Raw genomic sequence first — 24,814 nt, forward strand, 5'->3', positions numbered from 1 at the left:
ATGATAAAAATAGATGATCTGAGAGAAACGGATGGATTTACCGCAATCGATAGGTATGTCTTGATAGAGGGAGGGGAGGCTCTTTCTCAATAGTGGAACTATAAAAAGAATCTTTTATCGAATCGTTAACATATGTATATAGTACCTGCAAAATAACTAAACGAAATGACTGAAATAATTTTTTCAAATAAAAAAAAAAAATATTTTATAACATCCCTTGTGAGTTCCCTGCTCATACTATGCGTCCGTTCAACTTTTCGGCTTGATGATAGAATTGAGATTCAAATAGTGCCTAGGTTGCTAGCCCATCCCGAAGAATCTCAAGTTTATAAGCCTACCCCTTAGTCGCCTTTTACGACATTCATAGAAAAGAGACAGAGCGGTCGTATTCTTTTTTTTTTATTGGTGTCACTATATTAATCTCAATTTTGTCAGTGAGCCAAGCGGCTGAACGTGGCGTGTGAACGCGTGGAACGTATTAGTAATTTCAAGACTGTCTACCCCGCAAGGGATATAGACGTGTCGTCGTACGTCAAATAAAAAAAAAAAATAATTTCGTACCAGGCTGGCGCTAAAACTGGCATAACATCCCTTGTGAGTTCCCTGCTCATACTATGCGTCCTACTGTGGATCGGCCCGTTCTTCGAGGAGCTACCACGCTGCGTCCTCGCCAGCATCATAGTAGTGTCCCTCAAGGGAATGTTCCTACAAGTCACCGAATTGTCCAAGTGAGTATCTTGTAAATTGACTTTTATAAAATGTTTGCACTTTGTTCTAAAATGTTTGCACTTTGTTCTAAAATGTTTGCACTTTGTTCTAAAATGTTTGCACTTTGTTCTAAAATGTTTGCACTTTGTTCTAAAATGTTTGTACTTTGTTCTAAAATGTTTGTACTTTGTTCTAAAATGTTTGTACTTTGTTCTAAAATGTTTGTACTTTGTTCTAAAATGTTTGTACTTTGTTCTAAAATGTTTGTACTTTGTTCTAAAATGTTTGTACTTTGTACTAAAATGTTTGTACTTTGTTCTAAAATGTTTGTACTTTGTTCTAAAATGTTTGTACTTTGTTCTAAATTGTGAGATCCCTGTCTATACTTTGCATCAAAAAAACATCCATAATTGTTATACTGAACTGTCCAAGTGAGTATCTTGTAAATTGCATACATACATACATACATATAATCACGTCTATATCCCTTGCGGGGTAGACAGAGCCAACAGTCTAGCAAAGACTGATAGGCCACGTTCAGCTATTTGGCTTTAAGATAAAATTGAGATTCAAATAGTGACAGGTTGCTAGCCCATCGCCCTTAAAAGAATCCCAAGTTTGTAAGCCTATCCCTTAGTCGCCTTTTACGACATCCATGGGAAAGAGATGGAGTGGTCCTATTCTTTTTGTATTGGTGCCGGGAACCACACGGCACTGTAAATTGACTGTTCTTAAATGTTAGTTCTTTGTTCTAACTTGTTAGTTAACTGTTTATACTTTGCATAATAGTAACATCCATAAAGGTCATGTTCCTATTCAAGTCTTTTCAAGTGAATGTCTTGTAGATTATGTGGTAAGATGTGTGTTCTATACTTACCCTTGTGAGTTCCCTGCTCATACTATGCGTTCTACTGCGGATCGGCCCGTTCCTCGCCAGCATTATAGAACGTTCCACACAAGTCCATATTGTTCCATTCAAGTCACCGAACTGTATTATATTATTTTTATTTTATAATTTTACGGTTATATGCCGTGTGGTTCTCGGCACCAATACAAAAGGAATAGGACCACTCCATCTCTTTCCCATGGATGTCGTAAAAGGCGACTAAGGGATAGCTTACAAACTTGAGATTCTTTTTTTAGGCGATGTCCTGGCAACCTGTCACTGTTCGAATCCCAATTCTATCTTAAAGCCAAATAGGTGAACGTGGCCTATCAGTCCGCTCAGGACTGTTGGCTCTGTCTACCCCGCAAGGGACATAGACGTGATTATATGTATGTATGTATAAAATAAAAATAATAAATATTATAGACTATCCATGACACCTTAACAAAAGCTCGCAATTTATTGTGTAACCCGCTTTTTTTTTTATTACAGATTTTGGAAACTGAGCAAACTGGACGCCATAGTGTGGCTTGTTACATTCATAGTGACTGCGTTCATTGACATTGACGTGGGGTGAGCATCAGTTAGTGTTAAAATGAATTAAACTGACTCGAAAAGAGGCCTGGCTTCATGACTAGAGCGGTTTTAAACTTAATGGGTACTCGGAACGGGTACACTTTCGATTCCCGTGCAAATAAATGATTTGTTTAATATAATTTTTATAATTAAGTAAATTGAAATAATATTTTTACAATCAATATCTGGGTCATCTATAATGAATGAGAAAACTCTTTATTGCACACACAAAAAAAAGAACAATGTTGTGGATATCACTACATCACTACATAGTATAAAATAAAGTCGCTATTTTAGTCTGTTTGTCTGTATGCTTAAATCTTTAAAATTACGCAACGCATTTTGATGCGGTTTTTTGTAACAGGTAGAGTGATTCAAGAGGGAGGTTTTTATGTATAATAACATTTATAATTTTGCACCCGTGCGAAGCCGGGGCGGGTCGCTAGTATCATATAACTAGATGTAGTGCAATGGGCGTTCTTGATTTCATTTTGTACATATATATCAGTTTTGTTTTTCTTCTAAGGTTGGCAGTCGTCCCATATTTCAAAGTACATAATATTATTTTCTCGCTAGGTTGGCAGCAGGTCTCGTAGCAAGCGTGGGTACCTTATTCTGTCGGTCACAGAAGCCCTACACTTGTCTTTTAGGAAGAGTGTTGAACACTGACCTCTATTTGGACATCAAGAGGTACCGTGCGGTAAGTATTTTTTTTTATTACGTATTTTTTTTAACAATTATACATAAAAATCATGGCTCTTTATCATCGTGCCTTTTAGGCGTAGGCAGAGTCTACATCATTCTATTTACTACGTACAAAACTGCCTGCATACTTCATTCACATCAATAATTCTCTTCATGCAAGCTCGCTGGTTTTGGGTACTCTTGACCTCGATCTTTCGCCTGGACGTCCCCGATTCTAACATCTATTTTAATACCAAGTTATACATAATAAGTAAAAATAAAAGATAACATTAAAATGTGCACTTTATGACAAGAACATCAAATAAAACATGTTATAACAATTCAATTCTTGATAAGAACTAACTAAATGATTGATCTTGATGTTATTTACTCCCAAATTCTTCCATTTACCGTTGTGCATAAAATTTTGACATTTCATTCAGTTACTTCATTCGTTTCGGATATCAAAAATCCTCGACTTAGGTAATCCATGTCGCGTTCTTCAGAAATGTACAACACTAAGAATTGGACACACATCATTAATAATATATTGAAGACAACGAAAATTAGCCATTTTATTAAACCAAATAAACAGATATCGTAATCGGTCGCGTACGCGTAACGGTTAGTGTTGAGCAAGCGCATCTGTTCACGCACAGCCTCTGGTTAAAAGGCTACGCAGTTTTTTTTTTGAAACCACTTCGTTTTAGATAAAATAGAAATCAAATCTCATGTTTGTTCAGCTTTGTTTTGTTTTTCGGTTTTTTTAATATTATTTGTATTAAAATTCAATTAACACGGAGAATTTTCTGTTCTGACATAAAAGTGAATGAATGACAGAATATTTTTTCTGATAAATGTCATTATTTTTTTTATTTTTCTTTTAACTATCAGAACTTATGTATAATAAGTATCTAGTCAAAAACCGAATCCTGTCATGGCTCCGTAGTATGGCACGCGCGACTCCGTTTTTATCGCGCGACAAATATAGCTATCCCGTTTCAAGTCATAATAAAAAGCGAAACAGCGTTAGTTTTGCGCACGATAAATACGTGTAGAATTTTTAAGTTCACAGGACTTCAGAATCAGTCAAGTAGTTTTCGAGATTTTCACAATTTTGTAGAATAATAGTGTTCGCGAGGTCTAAGTTCGTGGCGAACAACTGGTCCTATACTAAACCAAACGGCATTATATATTCATTCTATTTAAAATTTTACCAGTACACACATACTTACATATAGTCACGTCTATATCCCTTGCGGGGTAGACAGAGCCAACAGTCATGAAAAGACTGAAAGGCCACGTTAGATAAATTACACACACACGTTAGAAAAATAAAGATATGCTTTACCAGTTAGCATATCTAAAATTTCTTTTTTTTTTAGTAAAGATAATTATTTTTTCCATTTGACAGGCTGAAGAGCTGCCAGGCATCAAAATATTCCACTACTGCGGCGGTTTGAACTTCGCAACTAAGAATCTGTTCAGACAGACTTTGTTCAGGAAAATTGGCTTCCAGGCGACTGCGGAGACGCATGACACGGACGAAGATAACAATCTTGCCAAGAGTGATTCGTGCGAGTGGGAGCCCAGTAAGAATGTGGTGAGTGACCCTGCACACCTTGGTAGGCTCAATCTCTTTTTATTATTAGCCTTCTTCTTCCTTCTGGTGTCCTTAATTTTGTACTTAATTTTCTTTATTTTCTTTACAGTACAAAAAAAGAATAGGACTACTCCATTTCTTTCCAATGAATGTCGTAAAAGGCGACTAAAGGATAGGCTTACAAACTTGGGATTCTTTTTTTAGACGATGAGCTAGCAACCTGTCACTTTTTGTATCTCAATTCTATCATTAAGCCAAACAGCTGAACGTGACCTATTTATCAGCCTTTTTAAACTCTGTCTACCCCGCAAGAGATAAAGACGTGATTATATGTATGTATGTATGTTATGAACTTATATTATTAAAAATTACATACATTCACATAATCACGGTACTTTATGATATACAATAAAGATTTTGAATTTGAAATTAAAAAAAAGAATGTCATGTCATCGTCCCTATTGTGTTGCGCAGATAAAATGTGTGATTATCGACGCGACTGCGCTATCGTACGTGGACGGGCCGGGGATCAAGAGTTTGGTTTCTGTGCAGAAGGAGTTGGTGGCCAGCAACGTCACAGTGCTGCTGGCTGGGGCTAACGGTTAGTGTGGAGAGATCTTAATTAAAGTAACATACATACATACATAAAATCAAGCCACTTTCCCGGAGGTGTAGGCAGAGACTACCTCAAAATACAAATACTTTATTTGCTATAAATGCGGTACAATTATAGGTGTTACAAAGCAAAATGTATGTACCTAACATACATTTCGCGCATTTAACAAGTTATGGCATGCAAAAATACAGAAAATTTAAATTAAATGAAAATTCTTGTCAAAATTTATTTTTATCGAAATATTCGTCAACAGTGTAAAACGATTTTTCGATAAGCCACAATTTTAATTTAATTTTAAAGGCATTCACTTGCCACGATCTCTGCATACTTCCTTCGCTTCATCCACATTCATATCTCTATTCATGCAAGCTCGGCGGTTTTGTAAAGTAAAGGTAAAGTACCTACATGTAATTTTGTTTATTTATTTATTTATATTTAAACTTTATGCACGTAGAATGTACAACAGGTGGACTTAATGACACAAGGCGTTCTCTGCCAGTCGAACCTTTGGACCAAACTGAGATGGATGTACGGGTAGTGCTGTTCTTTATTTTGTTCTTATATTTGTTTTTTATTTGATGTACTTACATGTTTTTTTTATCTAACTTGTGTCAATCGTGGTACTGTCACTGTATTTTACATGGAATTCTTTAAAATTAAATCAAAACATATCTTGATCAAATTAAGGACGTCCTGGTAAAGGGTCAGGTCAAAAGTACCCGAAACCGCCGAGCTTGCATGAAGAGAGTTATGAATGTGGATGAAGCAAAGGAAATATGCAGAGATCGTGGCAAGTGGAAAGAGGTAGTCTCTGCCTACCCCTCCGGGAAAGAGGCGTGATTTTATGTATTTATGTATGTATGAAATCAAAACTAAAATTATTGCATGTTCCCTATTAACGAACAAAATAACTTCTTCCTCAATAAAATTAACTAATAATATAACAATATATCTCAGTTAGTATCTATCTCTTCTTCCTGGCTTTAGTCCCGGTTGCATCCTCACCACTCTGGAGAGGAGCCCGCGGTATGCCTTTGACCATGGATCCTGGATTGGGTGAGTCAGGTTTTTACAAAAAGCGACTTCCGTCTGACTTCCGTAGCCTTTGCGGGGGAACCTAACCCGTATTGGATCATATGGTTACACATCCAGTTGTCTGGATGTGCAGGTTTCCTCACGATGTTTTCCCTCACCCTAAGAGCATAAGACGACGTTGTGGAGTTTTGGACGGCCTCTGTAGCAGCGGCAGTACGCTTTCCTGAGCCACCGAGTTCGAATCCCGGCCAGGGCATGATGAAATGATTTTTTTAATAATTGGCCTGGGCCTTGGATGTTTATCTATATAAGTATTAATTATAAAATATAATATCGTTGAGTTAGTATCTCGTTACACAAGTTTCTAACTTACTTCTTCTTAATAAAGATTTTTTTTTGATTTTTTATTATTTATTAAAAAAAATATTATTTATTATTATTATTTTTTTCACTCATATATGACAGATTTTCTCGCCGGGAATACATCTACCAAGCAACTAGGTTAGTTTAGTAAAGTTTTATTTAAACGATAATATACTTAAATAATATTTTATTCTTATTTCAGCGCCCGTCTTAGAAATGATAGACAAATACAACACTTTGGAGTCTGACAGGCTTCAATTGGACACGTTTCCTACGGTACATGACGCTGTAGTATACTACAAAGTGTTAGAGGCGAAACGACAGAAGACGGCGGCTATCAATATAGCGTGACATTGTTGAAAATATGGCGCATAAGTTGACTTAAGCGTGGTTAGGTGTCAGTCCGAACTATGGCCGTCTACTTTGTTAACTTATTCTATTCCAAACTAATATTATAAGTCTGTTTGTATGACACATTCTTGGGGATAAATCCAACTGAATTAATTGGGAATAAATTAACTTATACCGTCTACGCAAACTAACGCCATTTGGTATTGAAGACGTCAGATAGGTTCGAAAAAGTAATAAAGTCATCGTAAAATGAAGTCCGTTCTGCCTGACTGACCCGTTCCAACTCGATGGTTCGTGAGAAATTAATTATTTTTAAATTCTACTTTTAAGTTTTTTGAATTTAGTAAAATTGGTCAGAAATTTTGTTTTGACATTTGTTTTCTTTTTTTAAAAGTCATTGCCGGTACATGTCGCACATTTTTTGCATGATAAAACCCGATTTACGCAATGTCAAATAACGTGTATCAAATTTAAAAAAAATATTCCGTAGATTCTTCGACGAAATAATCTATTATGAGAATTTGTGATCTCGTATAAAGATATATGATTTTATTATCCGCTATTTCGACTTTCTAATCCAGTCGAGCCTTTTTGGATAGTTTCTGAGTGCTCATAAAGGCATACAAAACTCCATTCACCATATACCCCGCGTTCACTCTCCTTTCAATATCTCTATCACACTTGCCAGCCGATGTAAAATTTGATCCTAGATGTACAAACTTTTTCACTTGCTCAATTTTTTCTCCTCCAATCTAAATATTACATGCTGTCATTTTCCATACATACAACATGATTTTTTTATGTCAAATCTTTTCTTAGCGGATTCAGTGAAGCATTTCCCGGTTATATTAGGCAGGTCCCCATGCAGCACGGCATGCGCGATTAATCTATTGTCTTAATAAATAATCTGTTTCACTTTTTATTATGACTTGAAACGGGACAGCGATAGTTTTTCGCGCGATAAATATGGCGTCGCCCGTGCCGTACAAAGGGGCTGAAATACAAATCCTATTTTAGTATGGCTATGTAATTTTTTAGCTATTTTACTAGTATATAGTTAATACACAATTAAAAATGAAACACGAAATGATAGCGTTTCTAAAAAGGGGAGTGTTATTTTTGCTAATCTGCTGTATTGTCAGATTCCTCTTAAGTAGCATTTAAATTGTGATAGGTAACTTAACTCTTAGTGCAATCTATAAGAATTCTGATTGTAAGTTCTTTTTTTGAACTGTTAACTAAATTTCATGTCACATTCTTTACGTAGTTGAACAAAAAGTTAGTATATTCGTACGTAACTAATAAATTTTGCAACGCAATTAAGTAGAACAGTTTTGATTCTTATATGCAAAGATTTGAAACTGAAAATGTGACTTACTACTGACCGGAACTTGTTTTAAACACTTGTTATATAGAGCACTTAAATTTTAGACACGGATTTCATTGTTTTTTTTTTTAATTTTATTCTAAGTACTTAGTATGGTCCGTGTGAATCCCATTACTTTAGAGTAGGACACTATATATCTTTCCAATGGATGTCGTAAACGGTGACTAAGGGACAGTGTAATAAACTTGGGATTTTTCTTGTAGGCGATGTAATGGGCTCGCGACCTGTTACTTAATCGATAACTATTTTAATCTCATATCCATCATTTAACCTTACAGCTGCCTTATTAGCTCTGTCTACCCCGCAAGGGATATGTATATGTCCAAAGTATATATTCCATTTATTAAGGGCCAAAAATACAAGTGAACATTCATTATTAGACGTTATGTGTAAAAAAAATAAATTTTTTGATAGTGAGGAGAAAATGCAAAATTAAAAATGTTACAAATATCGTAGTAATGAATTTTTATATACTAACTATACCTACTTAAACTTAGAAATGAATTTTTCAACATAAAGATAAGATTGTTTCTCTTTATTTTTGTACGATCGCGTTCATATCTGCAGTCATAGTTTTAAAATTCTTACGGGTTAAAATAGCGTGCTCTGTGGTTCCAGTAGATACACACACACATGCATATTTAAAAAGAATAAATTTTCCATCAAATGAATACGGTCTTTAAAACCAATGATTACTAAGTAAAACAGTTTATTATTCTATGACATATAACATAACAAAACAGAAAGAGACGGTAATCAACAATTGCCGAACTGGGCCCGATAATTGTCGATCGAGATATCGTCGTCTCTCATTATTTGCATAAGATTTGCCTATAGAGGGAAGCCTGCGACTGCCAGACTTATGTCATTTCAATAAGGTTGAAAATCTGTCTGCACACGACCCTAACATAGGTAGTGGTTCCTTTGAAAGTTATTGGGTAGCAATTTTATAACTTCGTGTGAGCAAGTGAGATCTAAGATATATTAGATAATCTCGCTTGCTCACACTCGCTTGTTCTAGTTACTAGCGTTTTTTTTTGTCTATTTAAAAAAAAAATAGTGTTACTGACAATTTTTAATTTAAAGTGCCATTTGAACTAAGTAACTGACTGACTAACTAACTAACTGATATCTAAGAATTACAATACCCGTGTTTCAAACACGGGAATCAGCAAGAAATATTAAACAAGAGGGAGCAAAATAAAACATTCAATAATTAAAATTAGTAAATTTTATTGAAACAGTTTACCTATAGTTTTGTTTACATATTGATGATTAATAAAGCTATACATACAGCATATTGCACTAATTGTAACATCTACTTATCTCCTGTTATTAAGGTTACAGCTTAATTATTCGTTTTCATAAAGAAAAGATATTGAAGCTGTCCTTAAAATACTATCTAAGTAATTAGTAGTTTTAATATAAACTGGCAGAACCTTTCACGCACTATATGGACTCGATGCACAGGGCGGTTGTCTTGCACAAATGATATTGTTGGTATATCATCAATCGGATAAATACACCGCACAGTTGGTAACATGGTTTCTTCCAGCACTTGCACATAATGAGCAGCTGTAGCGCGTCCTGCTATCCACATCTGTTCCCCAGATCCAGCAGCACTCATCCAGCCCCACATATTTACAGATATGCGTCCAGACTCCATATTTTTTTCTTCATACCGAGTTGCATTTCTTCGCCATAAATGAAGCCTACCGTGTTGCGATGACGTAAACGAACTTTTCGTCCGTAAATATCGCTTTTTTCCAGTCAAAATCCAAATACGGCCGAGCAAATTCTAAACGTTTTTGCTTATTTATTTCGGATAAATACGGCTTTCTTGCTGGCTGTCTGTGGTGTAGTCCCTCACGGTGCAAACTCGTCGAACAGTAACCACTGATGTTTCGAACTGTTCCGCAAATATTCTGGTCGGTATGAAGCCATTATTTTCGTACTGTTCCACCATGGATCTCCGCTATGTGGCGTGTCGCTGTGTTGATTAGCGGACGACGGCCGCTGCGCGGTCTACTTTTTACACTACCCTCTTCTTAATGGCGCGTTACCCAACGCTTTACCGCTTGTTGTTTATTGTGTTATTTGTGTGAATGTGTGAGTGATAGCAGCGGTGCAAGCAATAAAGTTTTGCGAACTATGACTGCAATTATGAACGCGACCGCATAATCATAAATCATAAATAAATGGACTATACTTTCTTAAAAGGTTTAACGAAATTAATTTAACGACAATAAAAATAATTTTACCACAGATTTTGGAATAATATGTGACTATAGAAATGATAAGTTCTGGTAAATGTGGCGTCGCAAGTGATGATTTCGCCGTCATCGTCAATTCTTGATTTTACAATTTACAAATGTAACTGTTTTTAACTTTCACATTGCATTATATCTACTATTACAGTTTACAACTGCGCTGAAAATACGTGCGTTGTGCGATGCAAAGCATCTACATAAAATTCCGATAGCTTTCAAGTACAAAATGGCATTTCTTTTATCTTGCTATTCCAATTCCTATGGATTTAAACCTTTGTTTGTTATAACTGATGAAACATATATGGAAATTAAAAAGAAAATATTTTTGTACTTAAAATAGAAACATTCTTGTTTTGAATCCAGCACCCGAAGCATGGCACGCGTGACTCCGTTTTTGACGCGCGAAAAACTATCGCTGTTTCATTTTTTATTGTGATGTGAAACGTGACAGCGATAGTTTTTCGCGCGATTATAATCGGCGTCGCGCGAGAGCAGGATCTAAGTAAAACAGACATAGAGATAATATAAATAAGTTTTGTTACATACATAATCCTATTTTTATTAAAAAGTTGTACTTATTGATGAGGCAAATTAGCGAATTTAGTATTGAACTGTACAATGTTAGTGTCATATATTAGGTTAAGTATATTGTGATATTTTGTACCTTATTTAAAGTGTACTTAGCTAAAACAATAAATTATGGAATACTTATTTTATTATTATTTGTTTTTTATTTATATTTACCACTTCATCAATGGTTCTACATTTACGAATATTCTGAACAAATGAATGTCTCTATATGAATTGTGGGCATCCTGATAGGTTTGTACAGTCAACAACAAAGAAACCTAACCCCAGGTAAAGTTTTGTAGCTGGAGCGATGATTCGGCATCGACCGCCACAAAGGGAAGATCTTCCGCCAGCTGGTGTTATGCCTGGGGAACCGCGCGACAGACGATATTGTGTCGGAGGTTGTATATATGCTCCAGTCCGTGTAGTCTTTGCTTGCGAGCGATTTAGACTATCCGCTGTTTTTGACTGATAGCGTCGCGCGATTGGTTGTTGTAATTTGTGGTCTAGAGATGTCGCCACAGTTTTAACGTGTAGGGGGTCATAAATCGTGTCATATCTGCTGTTGAGTGTACTGTACAAAGGTTCACTTTAATCAGTAATTCTTTCATTAGTCCGTTCTGAAGAAATTTTACTAAATCAATTGTAATAATTCATCAAAGAAATTGTAGAGGTAGAGAGGAAATCTGAGGTCCGTTCTGGAGATGAACGCGACCCACATTTAGCTATATGGACTTCATAATACGTATTCTACAACTTGCTTCCACTCCTATTTAGAAAAGACTGGTAGCTACCTAATTATTTATAAACAGAATTCTTTAAAAAAAACAATAAAAATATCAAGGTAAGCCAGTACAATTTATTTATTAATAATAAAAATTTCATACTAATCAATACATAAAACATTTCACTAAGAATTAATTTTGTTTTATAATACTTCTGTATCTTGTCAGATATTTTTATTTTCCAAATTTTTTTAAACATGGAAAATGACGTACATTATACTTATACGTTTGTGATTATTTGTGATACTTTTCCACTTCCAAAACAGCCTCATGGCGCCTGCGCCTGTTGTCCAACGGCTTTACGTACTAAATATTTGATATTTTTCGCGCCATTAAAAAAAAAACATTTTCATTCCCCAGCAGTCCATTGTTTACATATAAAATTACAGGCATACATCAAAAAAGAAAATGTTTCTCAAAATACTAATGTTTACAGATGACTCATTTCTCAATTCTATAGGTACGTTTTTCTTTTAATTATCCCTTTATTCTAAACCGCACAAGGATTTGGTACGGATTCAATGCCATTAAAATAATTTAAAAACCAAGATTCTTAGTACTGATGTAAAATGAACATACCCAATGATCTATTAATTAGGTATATATCAAATTGAATGGTAAAATAAACAAACAAAATTGAAATCATTGTCAGATAAGGAAATACAGCCTATTATTAAGGCTCTGTCAAATTTATTTATATACACAAAAATAAATATTTTCAACGAATACTTCGACGACGGTAAAGGCTCGTCTACACTTAGCACAACTTTTCTGTGTTTTTTGATATTTCTATTTTAAACAAAATAATATTACAACACTTTAGGATAATAAACTCGAACAATTATCAAGATAAATACACAGGATGGTACGCCTTGCTTCCTGTCAAAGGCTGTCTGCATTTCGGACAACTCTTCATGGTTTTCAGCGATTTCTTTAGGCACTTTTTGCAAAAAACATGGCCGCATTTGGTCGAAGCTAAAGGCTTGTTCAACATGTCGTCCCAGCAAATGGGACATTCTAGTGCTGGCCTGGCTTTTTTAGGACTGATTTCTGATGGCTCTTCTTGTTCCTGGTTCTGTGAATTGTTGATTAGGGGAGTTAAAAAAAACGTCAGATATTTCTAGAAGAGATAGGATAAGAATAGACTTTGAGTAAATAAAAAAAGGCTGCTTTCAGAAAAAACTGTCATAGTGGTCTCTCGCCTCGGCGGCGGCGGCACCAGGCAATCTAAGGACGAGAAGGTTATACCATTTTTTGTTAGTGCTTTTGTCCTTTAGTCACTTCTGTGACATCACATGGAGTCAGCCTGTCATATTTTTTCCTGAAGAAGACCATATGTGACGTGACAGACATGAACCGGATGACATCTGATACGGTTCACGTCTATTTACCGCGCTATGGAAGTAGAAACTACTGAACCGATTTTGATGAAATTAGTTACACAAATAGAATGAATCTTTAGGAATAGCATAGGCTATATCTGAAAATTCCCACGAGAGCGAAGCCCCGCACAAAAGCTAGTATATCTAAGAAAAGATTACTTACTACTTTATTCGGAGTAGATGTATTAGCTGGTCGGGCACGTCTTTTCCTGGTATTAGTTGCTTTTCTCATTGGGCTGCGTACATCCGAATTATTTATTTCTATTATAGTGTTGTTTTGCAAACGATTATTATTTGTCGGTGGTGTGTTGACTTGCCTGCCCCGGCGTCTATTCCTCGTATTGTTATTCACTCTCCTTTCAGCACTATTTAGAGTTACCGAATCATTTATCTCAATTATCGTATCATTCACCAAATAATTATTGTAATCGAATTGATAGAAGGAGCTCGTCAAATCTACTGTTTCGAAATCTCGGCTCATTTTGAGGGATTTCAGTCTGAGATAAGTAGTTGTAGTATTTCGAGGTAGCAAACTCGAAATTCACTAATAAATCTAATTCAATACATCGATAAAACTAAAATCACAGTTGATATTCTATTTGTGTATGTTTGTGAGGTAATCTGACAAGAAATTTTCTTTTTGAACCTACCTCCGTTATTTGAAATCTGTCACAGAGAAAATTTATCGTAGACAAGAAATATTTTTTTTTTCTAAATTAACATTTCTTTTTTCATGAAATGTCTTTTAATCAAAAACTATTAAAAATTTCTTACGTCGAATATAAGTGAATACTATTTTATGTACAGATTTAAATAAGTAATAATATTTTTAGTATCAACATGTTCACAGATATTAATTTAAAATGTTCTAAGAAAAAGGAACATAATGGAAAATAAAAAGCCATAAAAACGAACAAGCCATACATTTATTTTTTTAATTAATCTTAAGGCAGAGATTAAAAAAGTGAATATCTGATAAGGTTTACAATATTTTTTTTTTCTAAAATCGTTAGATGCCTTCACAGACATATAAATAGGTATGTAGAAAAGTTTACCTAGGTATATGTCTATAATGTAATTAAGTAATATCTTTAGATCTGTGGGTACCCTTAATTTGACATCTACGATAAACAATTTGGTAAATTTTGTTTGAAATATACCCTTTTTTCGGGGGCTGCACAGAGAACCTACAGGACCACAAATAATCAAAGATTATGTCTTTATTTTAAAATTTTGTCTACAATGTTTCCAAATACTCGGATATTATTTAAAATAATCAAACAACAATTTCAAAACTTTTTTATTTAAATAAATAATTGACAAATGAACAAAAAGTCTAAGTGGAACAGCTGATCTTCAGCTCGTAGGCCCACTGCGGGGGCTGCGCGGAGAAACCTCGCTTCTCAGCCTCGGGCTGCACTTCGTACGGGTTCCGCATCACTTCTAGAAGAAATCTTACCTGAAAAATAAATATCCTGATTCTTTTATCGGAAATAACTATCTATGAAAGAAGAGTGAGAGCTCATAGGTTCATCGAAGTTATATATACATACGTACATAAAATCGCGCCTCTTTCCCGGAGAGAGGCAGAGACTACCTCTTTCCACTTGCCACGATCTCTGCATATTTCCTTCGCTTCATCCACATTCATAACTCTCTTCATGCAAGCTCGGCGGTTTCGGGTACTCTTGACCTGACCCTTTACCATCGAAGTTGACGGCTAAGAAACTGATAACCTTGTTTTTTGAAGTCTTGTAAGGGAGGAAGACCTACTATTCTGAAGTTTTCCTTCTCAACGCTTCTCAAGATAGCCTCATGCAGTAGTTAAGTTGTGACATCGTGCCACTTCGGTCTCCAGGGCGCCCCTCTTCACAGCCCGGGAGCCCTATAAAAGTGCGCGCCCTGGTTCTTCACCTTTGGACTACCAGCGCTCACCAAGTTAAGTAGCTCGCTATCCGCTAGGCGGCTACTTGCTGGATCTCGTGTCTATAGCTAAATGTTATCTGAAAGTCATTCTTCTCACCGTCCAGTATTGTTCAGGACATAAATTGTTTCTCCTCTTTGGAACCGCACGGTCTTACTTCGCGCTGATGATGGCGAAGAGGCTTACCTTCTGGAAGTCCCATCTCAGCGTCGAACACCGTCTCTTGCAGCAGCCAGTTGGAAGGTCTTACTTGGTGAGAGAATCTAGGTAAGAATATAGTGAGACCTTCTTTCTGAAAGTCGCACTTCCCAGCATCAAGCAAAGCTTCGTGTAATCTAGATTTGAAGAAAGATAAACTTCTGAAAGTCATTCTTCTCACCGTCCAGTATTGTTCAGGACATAAATTGTTTCTCCTCTTTGGAACCGCACGGTCTTACTTCGCGCTGATGATGGCGAAGAGGCTTACCTTCTAAAAGTCTCCCATCTCAAAATCAAGCACAGCTTTGTGTCATCTAGGTTAGAAGATAAACTTCTGAAAGTCATTCTTCTCACCGTCCAGTATTGTTCAGGACATAAATTGTTTCTTCTCTTTGGAATCGCACGGTCTTACTTCGCGCTGATGATGGGAGGGATGGATGGGAGGCTTACCTTCTGGAAGTCCCCCATCTCAGAATCAAGTACAGCCTCGTGTCATCTAGATTAGGTATTGTTCAAGACATAAATTGTTTCTCCTCTTTGGAACCACACGGTCTTACTTCGCGCTGATGATGGCAGGCTTACCTTCTGGAAGTCCCCCTTCCCTCGTGTCATCTTGATTAGGTATTGTTCAAGACATAAATTGTTTCTCCTCTTTAGAACCACACGGTCTTACTTCGCGCTGATGATGGCAAAGAGGCTTACCTTCTCGAAGTCCTCCTTCTCAGCATCAAGCACAGCCTCGTGTCATCTAGATTAGGTATTGTTCAAGACATAAATTGTTTCTCCTCTTTGAAACCGCACGGTCTTACTTCGCGCTGATGATGGCGAAGAAGCTTACCTTCTGGAAGTCCCCCATCTCAGAATCAAGCACAGCCTCGTGTCATCTAGATTAGGTATTGTTCAAGTCATAAATTGTTTCTCGTCTTTGGAACCGCACGGTCTTCGCGCTGATGATGGGAGGGATGGATGGGAGGGATGGATGGGAGGCTTACCTTCTGGAAGTCCCCCTTCTCAGCGTCCAGCACAGCCTCGTGCAGCAGCCAGTTGCGCGGCACGTACGCGGGGCTCGCGCTCAGCATGCGCCGGCGCCGCTCGTCCTCGAACATGCCGCACGAGCTGGCATCCACTTGACAATGGCATAACTTAATTGTAATTTAGCACATCGCGATGAGAAGATGATTGAGAGAGAGAAGAAGATTGCAGATATCCTCATGATTTTTTGTGGCCAAATACAATACAAGTAATAAGAATTTTTTATTCAGTATTAAGGGACATTTGGACCATAAATGTGGTGTCTAGAAAAAGCAATGACAGGCACTTTATGGAGACAAAACATTAGACAACTATGAAGCTAAAACATTATTTATATATTTATGTACAACAAGGAAAATAAGAAAATAACTTAAAATAAAGAGAAATTTACAAGGGCACTACTTTTTTCTAGAGAAATATCTTCCAGCAGGCATAATGTAAGTAAGTTCCACATAATGTAAGTTGTAAGTATCAAGTTGGTCAAAATTCCTAGTTGTGAGGGTAAATGAGGTCTGACTAATAAATAAAACGTGGGCTAAATTAGGCGAGGGGCTAGCAACCTGCCACTATATGAATCTACAGACATACGTCAAAGCACGTCTTTGTCCCAAAGGGGTAGGCAGAGACGACACCTAAAAAAATAAAGAAAACGAAGGTCAAGGTGCGCCGTGTGGTTCCCAGCACTTTGGAAAAGGGCCGTTCGATATCTTTCCCATGGACGCTATAAAACAATTTCAACTACATTATAACGCGATACAGCTGAGCGTGGCCTTTCAGTCTTTTCAAGATAGCCGGCTCCGTGTACCCCGCAAGGGACACAGACGTGATCGTGTGTGTAAAACGAAGGTCAAACCTGCTTCTTTGTCCAGTCTCTCTCTGTACTGGTCCAGCCAGCATCCCCACGACGCGTGGGAAGACAGCCGTTTCAAAGCCCACTTCTCAGCCAACTTACTCTCGCTGACCATTTCACATGGTTCCAGCTGTTTAATGTAAATTTTACATGACTTGTAAAGATCAGGGGGGTAGTTCAATCATACGCCTCAAGTTAAGTTATCACGAAATTGTATGGAATAGCTAGAATTAGTGCTATCATATTACCACTAGATGTCGCTGATCAAATCGCATACAAATTCCATCGACACCACTCCATCTCTTTCCCGTGGATGTCATAAAAGGCGACTAAGGCTTACAAACTTGGGATTCTCTTTTTTTGGGCGACGGACTACCAACCTGTCACTATTTGAATCTCAATTCTATCATTAAGCCAAACAGCTGAACGCGGCCTATCAGTCTTTTCAATACTGTTGGCTCTGTCTTCCCCACAAGAGATATGTAAAAACGAATACATTACTTCAGCTAGCTGTCTGAAAGTCGACGTGAAGTCAGCACCTGTCTGCTGCATCATGTCCAGAAGCTTTTCGATCAACAGCTCGTCCCCCCAACGTTCTTCCTTCAGACCTACCTTCATGAGGAAGGTTTCCCTGCGACATATTTATATTGGTCATCGATATCAGTCTTCACACTGTCACGATTTTCGGGCATTCACGAGCTTTATTCTAGTAATATTATAAATGCGAAAGTTTCTATGTCAGTATGGATGTTTGTTACTCTTTCACGCAAAAACTATTGAACCGATTACGATGAAATCTGATATGTGGGTAGCTGAAGACCCAGAATAACGTATAGGGTACTTTTTATCCCAAAGTTCCCGCGGGATTGATTCCACGCGGACGAAGTCGCGGGCGGCCTGTAGTAACCTATTAAAACTTGTTAGTAATGCCCCAAGCAGAATTCAAATTCAGATTCAAAATCTTTAATTCTTTATCAGGGGACATTTCAAATCTCTTAATAATTATCATAAATATCTTTTGTCTTCAAATAAATTGCTCAAAACTAAGCTCACTGCCGCTTCCAAAGCGTCAGTGCAGAATAAGCGGTAACAAACTGTTCTGCAGAATTTTCTTCAATAACGTCAACTTTACAATTATCCAAACTTCGTAAAGAACTATATAAAATGTGGACGAGAGAATAGGTCAGGGACAAGCATCAACAAAGAAGATGGGAGTTGATAAGCCTATCCCTTAGTCGTCTTTCACGGCGGCCATTGGAAAGAGATGGAATGGTCTAAAACTTTTTTCTTTTGACTGCAAATTTTAGGGTTCTATTCAACTGTGTGATGTACGGATCGTGTCTTAAAAATCAGATACCTAAACTTACAGTATCTTATTCTTGCAGTAAGTATCCAAGGTCTTCAGTATGTGGGACATGTGGACTTGCTGAGACGAGGTCAAAAGCGGTTTGAGGGCGTTCGCGAGCTGACCCACATTCCAGACAGCCACCTGAATTATACTCAACATATACATACATACATATAATCACGTCTATATCCCTTACATGGCGCCGTGTGGTTCCCGGCACCAATACAAAAAAGAATAGGACCACTCCATCTCTCTCCCATGGATGTCGTAAAAGGCGACTAAGGGGTAGGCTTATAAACTTGGGATTCTTGTTTCAGGCGATGGGCTAGCAACCTGTCACTATTTGAATCGCAATTCTATCTTAAAGCTGAACGTGGCCTATCAATCTTAACAAGACTGTTGGCTCTGTCTAACTCGAGGCTAAGGGCTAAGACGTGATTATATGTATAAACATACATATAATCACGTTTATACCCTCTGTGGGCTAGACAGAGCCAACAGTCTTAAAAAGACTGATAGGTCACGTTCAGCTGTTTTTTTTTTCAGCTTAATGATAGAATTAAGATTCAAATAGTGACAGATTGCTAGCCTGTTGCCTAAAAGAAGAATCCTAAGTTAATAAGCTGGGCACGGCGACCGTGTCACCAAATGCTATGGCGTTTGACACGTCGGACGTGTCACAAAATATTTGTATACCTCAACTGCTAAGTGTTTAATCATTAGCTTGTCTTCTCTTTTACTAACAATACCTATTTGTTGTGTTTGTACATTAACAAATGCCTTCCTTGCAGATTGTATACCGTCCAATTTCGTAACTTCGTGTCTCTTCAAACCATGACATTGGCAGAATCACCGATAGTCCGGTGGAAGCCATAATATAGAAATGAAAGAAAAAAACTGCTAAGTGTTTAAAAATTTGCGCCGCAAAGTATCGGCTAAATGGTCTCTCATCTCTCTTACCTGGGACGTTTTCCTAAACGCCTACATGAATTTGCCTTTTTTGCCTGACCATAAGAGCAGTCTTTACAAAAATTCAAAAGAACCAATTCACAATTAAATGCAAATTGGATACACTAACATCGGGCTGCTTGGCCAGAGCGTATCGTCCTTCCCCATCAGAGCAATTGGCGACGAAGCCACCATCGTAAGAGTCCACGAAACCGAACGGCCCGTAGTCGAGGGTCACACCGAGAATACTCATATTATCAGTGTTAAGAAGACCGTGGGTGAAGCCGAGACCTGGAAAACTACATCATCAATCTTCCTTCAGCTCAAGAGATTCTGTATAAAGAGGTGAAAAGCTGCCTGTGATTCTCAACACGCCTGTGTCATTGGGCGTTATTCATGCCGGATACAAAGTAGGTAAGTGAGGTATTTGGATGATTGGATTGTTGGATGACAGTTGTTGCATGGCATCAAGTACATACATATGGTCACGTCTATAACCCTTGCGGGGTAGACAGAGTCTTGAAAAGACTGAACGGCCACGTTCAGCTATTTTTAATGATAGAATTGAGATTCAAATAGTGACAGGTTGCTAGCCCATCGCCTTAAAATCGCATAGCATCAAGTAATCGTAAGTATTTCAATCAGTTTAGAGCCAAACAAGTTTAAACAAAGAGCAATTGCAATACCTACCTTGCCATTTGGCCACTAGATCCAAGGTCCTGTGAGCGATTTCGGAGAACAGCCTTATGAAACGATTTTCGTCGGTCAAATGTATGTCTGGGAAATACTCCTGAAAAACATGTATGGTAATGTAGAATAAGGCCAGTTTTTTTTTTCGGAAGACAATTGCTTATTATCTTCTTCCTCCTGGCTTTTAGTCCCAGTTGCATCCTTACCACTCTGGAGAGGAGCTTGGGGTATGCCTTTGACCATGGATCCTGGATTGGGTGAGTCAGGTTTTCACACGAAGCGACTCCCATCTGACATCCGCAACATTTGCAGAGCAACCGTATTGGATCGATCATGGTTACACATCCAGTTGCCTGAATGTGAAGGTTTCCTCACGATGTTTTCTTTCACCATAAGAGCCTCGGTTAGTATTTAAATTTGTGTACATTACTTTGAAAATAGTCATGGCCGAGTTGGGATTCGAACCTGTGCCTTTCTGTGCCACACTCCACCGCTCAACGCAATCACAAAACATACATACATATTATTACGTCTATATCCCTTGCGGGGTAGACAGAGCCAACAGTCTTGAAAAGACTGATAGGCCACGTGCAGCTATTCGGCTTTAAGATAGAATTGAGATTCAAATAGTGGCAGGTTGCTAGCCCATCGCCTTAAAGAAGAATCCCAAGTTCATAAGCCTACCCGCCTTTTACGACATCCATAGGAGAGAGATGGAGTGGTCCTATTCTTTTTTCTATTGATGCCGGGAACCACACGGCGCAATCACAAAACAAACGTCCATTTTAGGTACCTACCTAATTGAATAAAATCATTCACCTTGATGATAAAATCAGACAGCTGCCTCAACACCTGTATCTCCCCAGTTCGCGACAGGATCTCCAGGGATCCGAAGCGGAACCAGCTCTGTGAGAGCCTCAGGATCACTGACGCCTGCTCCCGTCGGGGGTTCCCGTTGTAGAACACGTCCCGGATCACTCCTTCGTCACTAACTGATGGATATTTGGAAGACCAAGTCAAGATTTCATGGTCTATGGCTTGGGAGGTTCGAATCACGGTCAGGTCTTATTGTTGGTATAATTATACAAGTGACCCACGTTATTGCAATGGAAATTAAAGTGTAGAAGATTATGGGGTGACGGCCTACCAGTTAGTATATTACAAATTCTTATCCTAACATGCTTGTTTGCCTGTTAGTCCTGATTTCTTTTAATTTCTTACCTTCAATTCCTGATTCTTATACTACTTTATCTTACCAACAACATCAGCAAGTCTTATAGTACCTAGAATATGATTTACTTACATACATACATATACTCAAGTCTATATTCCTTGCCGGGTAGCAGACAGAGCTAACAGTCTTGAAAAGGTAAATCCCTAGTTTATCAGCCTTTCCCTTAGTCGCCTTTTACGACATCTATGAGAAAGATTATAGAGTGGTCCTATTCTAAATCACACGGAAGAAAGTGACAGCACGAAAAAAAAAAAACACCGATTAGACCAAAAGCTCTTATGGGAGGGAGACTTTGGATCTTGTTCCTGATTAAGGAGAGTAGACATTTGATAGAGTCAGAATAATATGTCGCCAGTATAGTGATCCCTAAGAAACGGCCGGCATGATATTTTTTTTTTTTACGGGACATATTACACTGATGGAGAAACTTGTGTTACAAGATACTAACTCAAAGATACTATATTTTTATAATAAATACTTATATAGAGATAAAAATCCAAGACCCAGGCTAATCAGAGAAAGTTCGTTTCTCATCATGCCCTGGCCGGGATTCGAATCCGGGACCTCCGGTGTCACAGACAGGGGTACTACCGCTGCGCCACAGAGGTCGTCTGAATAAATAGTAATGAAGAGTTTCTAGACTGTTATATGGTGAAAAACATTTCCCAGCTTTTATCAGAGCTCTTGTAGTGGGGATCGCCCTACAGAAAGTTTTACCTCACTGGCCTTATACCTGATTGTGAAGAATTTCAATTACAACTTTCACAACTTACCAACAACGCCAGCGGCCCTCGTAGTGGGGATCCCTAGGAAGTGGCAAGCCTCACTGGCGATCATTTCCCTGATGGTGGACCGGAGGACTGCCCTGCCGTCGTGGACTCGAGAGTATGGCGTCTGACCTGATCCCTTCAGCTGAACCTGCCATCTCACTCCCTGCCTGTAAGGGTTAGTCCATATGAAGAAGCGTCTTTCGTTGTCAGGCCAATATTCACAACCCAAAAGAGCGTTGCAGTGTAATGTCGAATTGGTAAGGTGGGCCGGTTAATTGCGTGATCCGCAGAAAGGCACAAGTTCAAATCCCGTCTCGGCCTCACTTCCTGCCTATAAGGGATAGTCCATAGGAAGTACCGTCTTCAGTTGTCAGGCCAATATTCACAACCCAAAATCACTTAGAGCGTCGCGGTGGATTGGGTAAGGTGTCAGATTAAAATCTGTAACGGTTACTGTTTTGCACTCTTGCGCAGGTTCAAGGTGGGCCGGTTAATTGCGTGATGCGCAGGAAGGCACAGGTTCAAATCCCACCTCGGCCAACGACTCTTTTCAATGTTATGTACATTAGTTTGAATACTAACCGATGCTATTATGGTGATGCAAAACATCTAGAGGAAACCTGCACATTCAGGCAACTGAATGTATAACCATGGATCCATTACATGTCTGGTTTACCCTTAAATGTTGCGAAGGTCAGAAAGAAGTTGCTTCGTGTAAAAACCTGACTAATCCAATCGAGACTCGTCTCCAGACAGATGAGGATATGCCTAAGCGAGAAAGAAATACTTATCTTTGATGTGAGACTTTAAGGTATTCAATCAGGCTGACTAATACGTAGACATATTGAAAAAGTTTAGTTACCTACCAACTTAAAGAGACTGGTTACCTGTTGACATATTCTCCAAGTATAACAGCCCTCCCATCACCAAGTTGCCCCACCCAGGAACCATACTGGTGACCGCCATATCTGTCCAAAATAAATTAAATATAAATTGTGTGGTCGTGTGGTTCCCGGCACCAATTAAAACAAAGGGTAGGCAGAGACTAAATCTTTCCATTTGCCACGATCCCTGCATGCTTATACTTCTTCGCTTCATCTACATTCATATCTCTCATCAAGGTCGGCGGTTTCGGGTACTCTTGACCTGACCTTTCACCTAGACGTCTTTAATTTGATAGAAGTACGTTCGTCTTTCGCCTTCCCACTCCAACCTTTCCATTCACTCTTCTTGTTTATTAACTTAGTCAACCTGATTTCATTCATTTTTCTAAACGTATCATTTATATCTTCTTCACATCACAATATTCCTTATCATGCTGTTCCTCACCGTACATACTTCTTAACCCTCTTATATCTTGAATATGTTTCTTCTATAATAAATCATTCATTCATTAACTAACTTTAAAAAACTAAATTGAAATCGCTCAGTCCATGTGGGATCTATGATACCACAGACAGACAGACAGAATGACATGTAAAACTTATAAACCCCCTCTTTTTCCGTCAGGGGTTAAAAATTATGTTGTTTAAATAAATAGTCTTATGGTATAAGATCCTAGGAATTCTTATCGTAACTAAAGATTTCTGCATAATAACCGATGAGCAACAGGTAGGGCTCCATAGGGCAGTTTTCTGCCAGCAATGAACTCGGCAAACTCCTCGCGATTGGCCATCTCGGGGTCCATATCAAGGATATTGGTCAAGGCATCTTCCGACGCGCACACCAGCCGGATGTTACGGTCGAGAGGCCGGGGGGTCACCTGTAAACCATGTCCCTCATTCACTGGATTAAAAAGCGTCGAGCAATATAACAAGCGTCGAAGGGTTATGTGGTCCATTTTTTTTTTCTGTTTCGCAATATGTAAGGAAAATCCTTTATACCACCACCCGGAAGAGGAATCACCTACTAAAACATAGTCATTATGAGGACATTGCAAGGCATGCAAGCAATCATGATCCAATAAGGTGAAGGTTTTCCTGCAAAGGTGCGGTGCGGAGGTAAGACGGGAGTCGCTTAGTGTTAAACCCTGACTTACTCGATCCAGGATAGCGGTTGTAGGCGCACTCTGGTACCTCCCCAGCGAGATCTGGACGCCACTGAGACGAACGCCGATAGTGGACGTTACATGAACCGCACCCACCCGACTTTTTCATAAATTTAAAATAAGGTGTTATTTCCGTGCCGTGTGGTTTACGGCACTTTAGAATAGAACCGTATTTTTCCCAAGGATGTAGTAAATGGCAACTAAGGCATAAATTAACTGAGGATTCCTCTTGTAGGCGATAGGCTAGTCACAATTTGGTTCCATCATTTAGCCATACAACGGAACGTGGATTTTCGGTTGTTGGCTTTGCCCCACAAAGGATATAGAAGTGATTATCGTATGTGTTTGTCTAAAAATTCATTCATACTTAAATTTTAATTTGTGAATTACTGTACCTACCTCCGAAAATATCACGTTTTTTATATTGGATTTTATTTGATCATGATTTTCGTCAATAGGTAGCAATATGTACTTTGGATATTGGCTAAATCTCCATTCAGTTAAATTTCTTTTCAATGTTACAGTTTCGCCTTCCATTTTCATTTTATTACGTATAA

General features: G+C 38.1%; 2 protein-coding genes across 8 annotated transcripts in view; one reads left to right on the forward strand and one right to left on the reverse strand.

The window, feature by feature from the left end:
• Positions 1-6,957, forward strand: part of LOC106138545 (prestin) — a 49,153-nt gene extending 42,196 nt beyond the window's left edge. For all 7 annotated transcript variants that reach the window (XM_060950601.1, XM_060950600.1, XM_060950597.1 and 4 more), the window contains 6 exons: positions 565-728; positions 2,087-2,167; positions 2,747-2,870; positions 4,269-4,457; positions 4,932-5,058; positions 6,674-6,957. In XM_060950601.1, the coding sequence (XP_060806584.1) occupies positions 565-728; positions 2,087-2,167; positions 2,747-2,870; positions 4,269-4,457; positions 4,932-5,058; positions 6,674-6,822 (834 nt within the window). In that variant the 3' untranslated portion in view covers positions 6,823-6,957. The remainder of the gene's footprint in view (positions 1-564; positions 729-2,086; positions 2,168-2,746; positions 2,871-4,268; positions 4,458-4,931; positions 5,059-6,673) is intronic.
• A 7,595-nt stretch (positions 6,958-14,552) lies between these two features.
• On the reverse strand, positions 14,553-24,800 carry LOC106138538 (protein adenylyltransferase SelO). The gene is made up of 12 exons (XM_013339711.2): positions 24,657-24,800; positions 23,809-23,972; positions 23,098-23,178; positions 22,214-22,377; positions 21,026-21,198; positions 20,207-20,306; positions 19,647-19,807; positions 18,588-18,709; positions 17,722-17,851; positions 17,224-17,350; positions 16,331-16,464; positions 14,553-14,675 (listed from the first exon to the last, which is right to left on the reverse strand). The coding sequence occupies exons 1-12, from the start codon at positions 24,798-24,800 to the stop codon at positions 14,553-14,555; spliced, it is 1,623 nt and encodes a 540-aa protein (XP_013195165.2).
• Positions 24,801-24,814: the final 14 nt, after the last annotated feature.

The sequence above is a fragment of the Amyelois transitella genome, chromosome 22 (assembly GCF_032362555.1).
Source record: "Amyelois transitella isolate CPQ chromosome 22, ilAmyTran1.1, whole genome shotgun sequence".
In the NCBI taxonomy this organism is placed as follows: domain Eukaryota; kingdom Metazoa; phylum Arthropoda; class Insecta; order Lepidoptera; family Pyralidae; genus Amyelois; species Amyelois transitella.

Bases quoted from the DNA above. Each gene is read 5' to 3' on its own strand.
- LOC106138538 (XM_013339711.2), bottom strand. From the start codon at position 24,800: ATGAAAATGGAAGGCGAAACTGTAACATTGAAAAGAAATTTAACTGAA. The intron at 21,199-22,213 runs GTAAGTTGTGAA...AATATCCATCAG, and splicing joins GAGGGCCGCTGGCGTTGTTG to TTAGTGACGAAGGAGTGATC. The intron at 14,676-16,330 runs GTAAGCCTCCCA...TTTATTTTTCAG, and splicing joins AGAAGGGGGACTTCCAGAAG to GTAAGATTTCTTCTAGAAGT.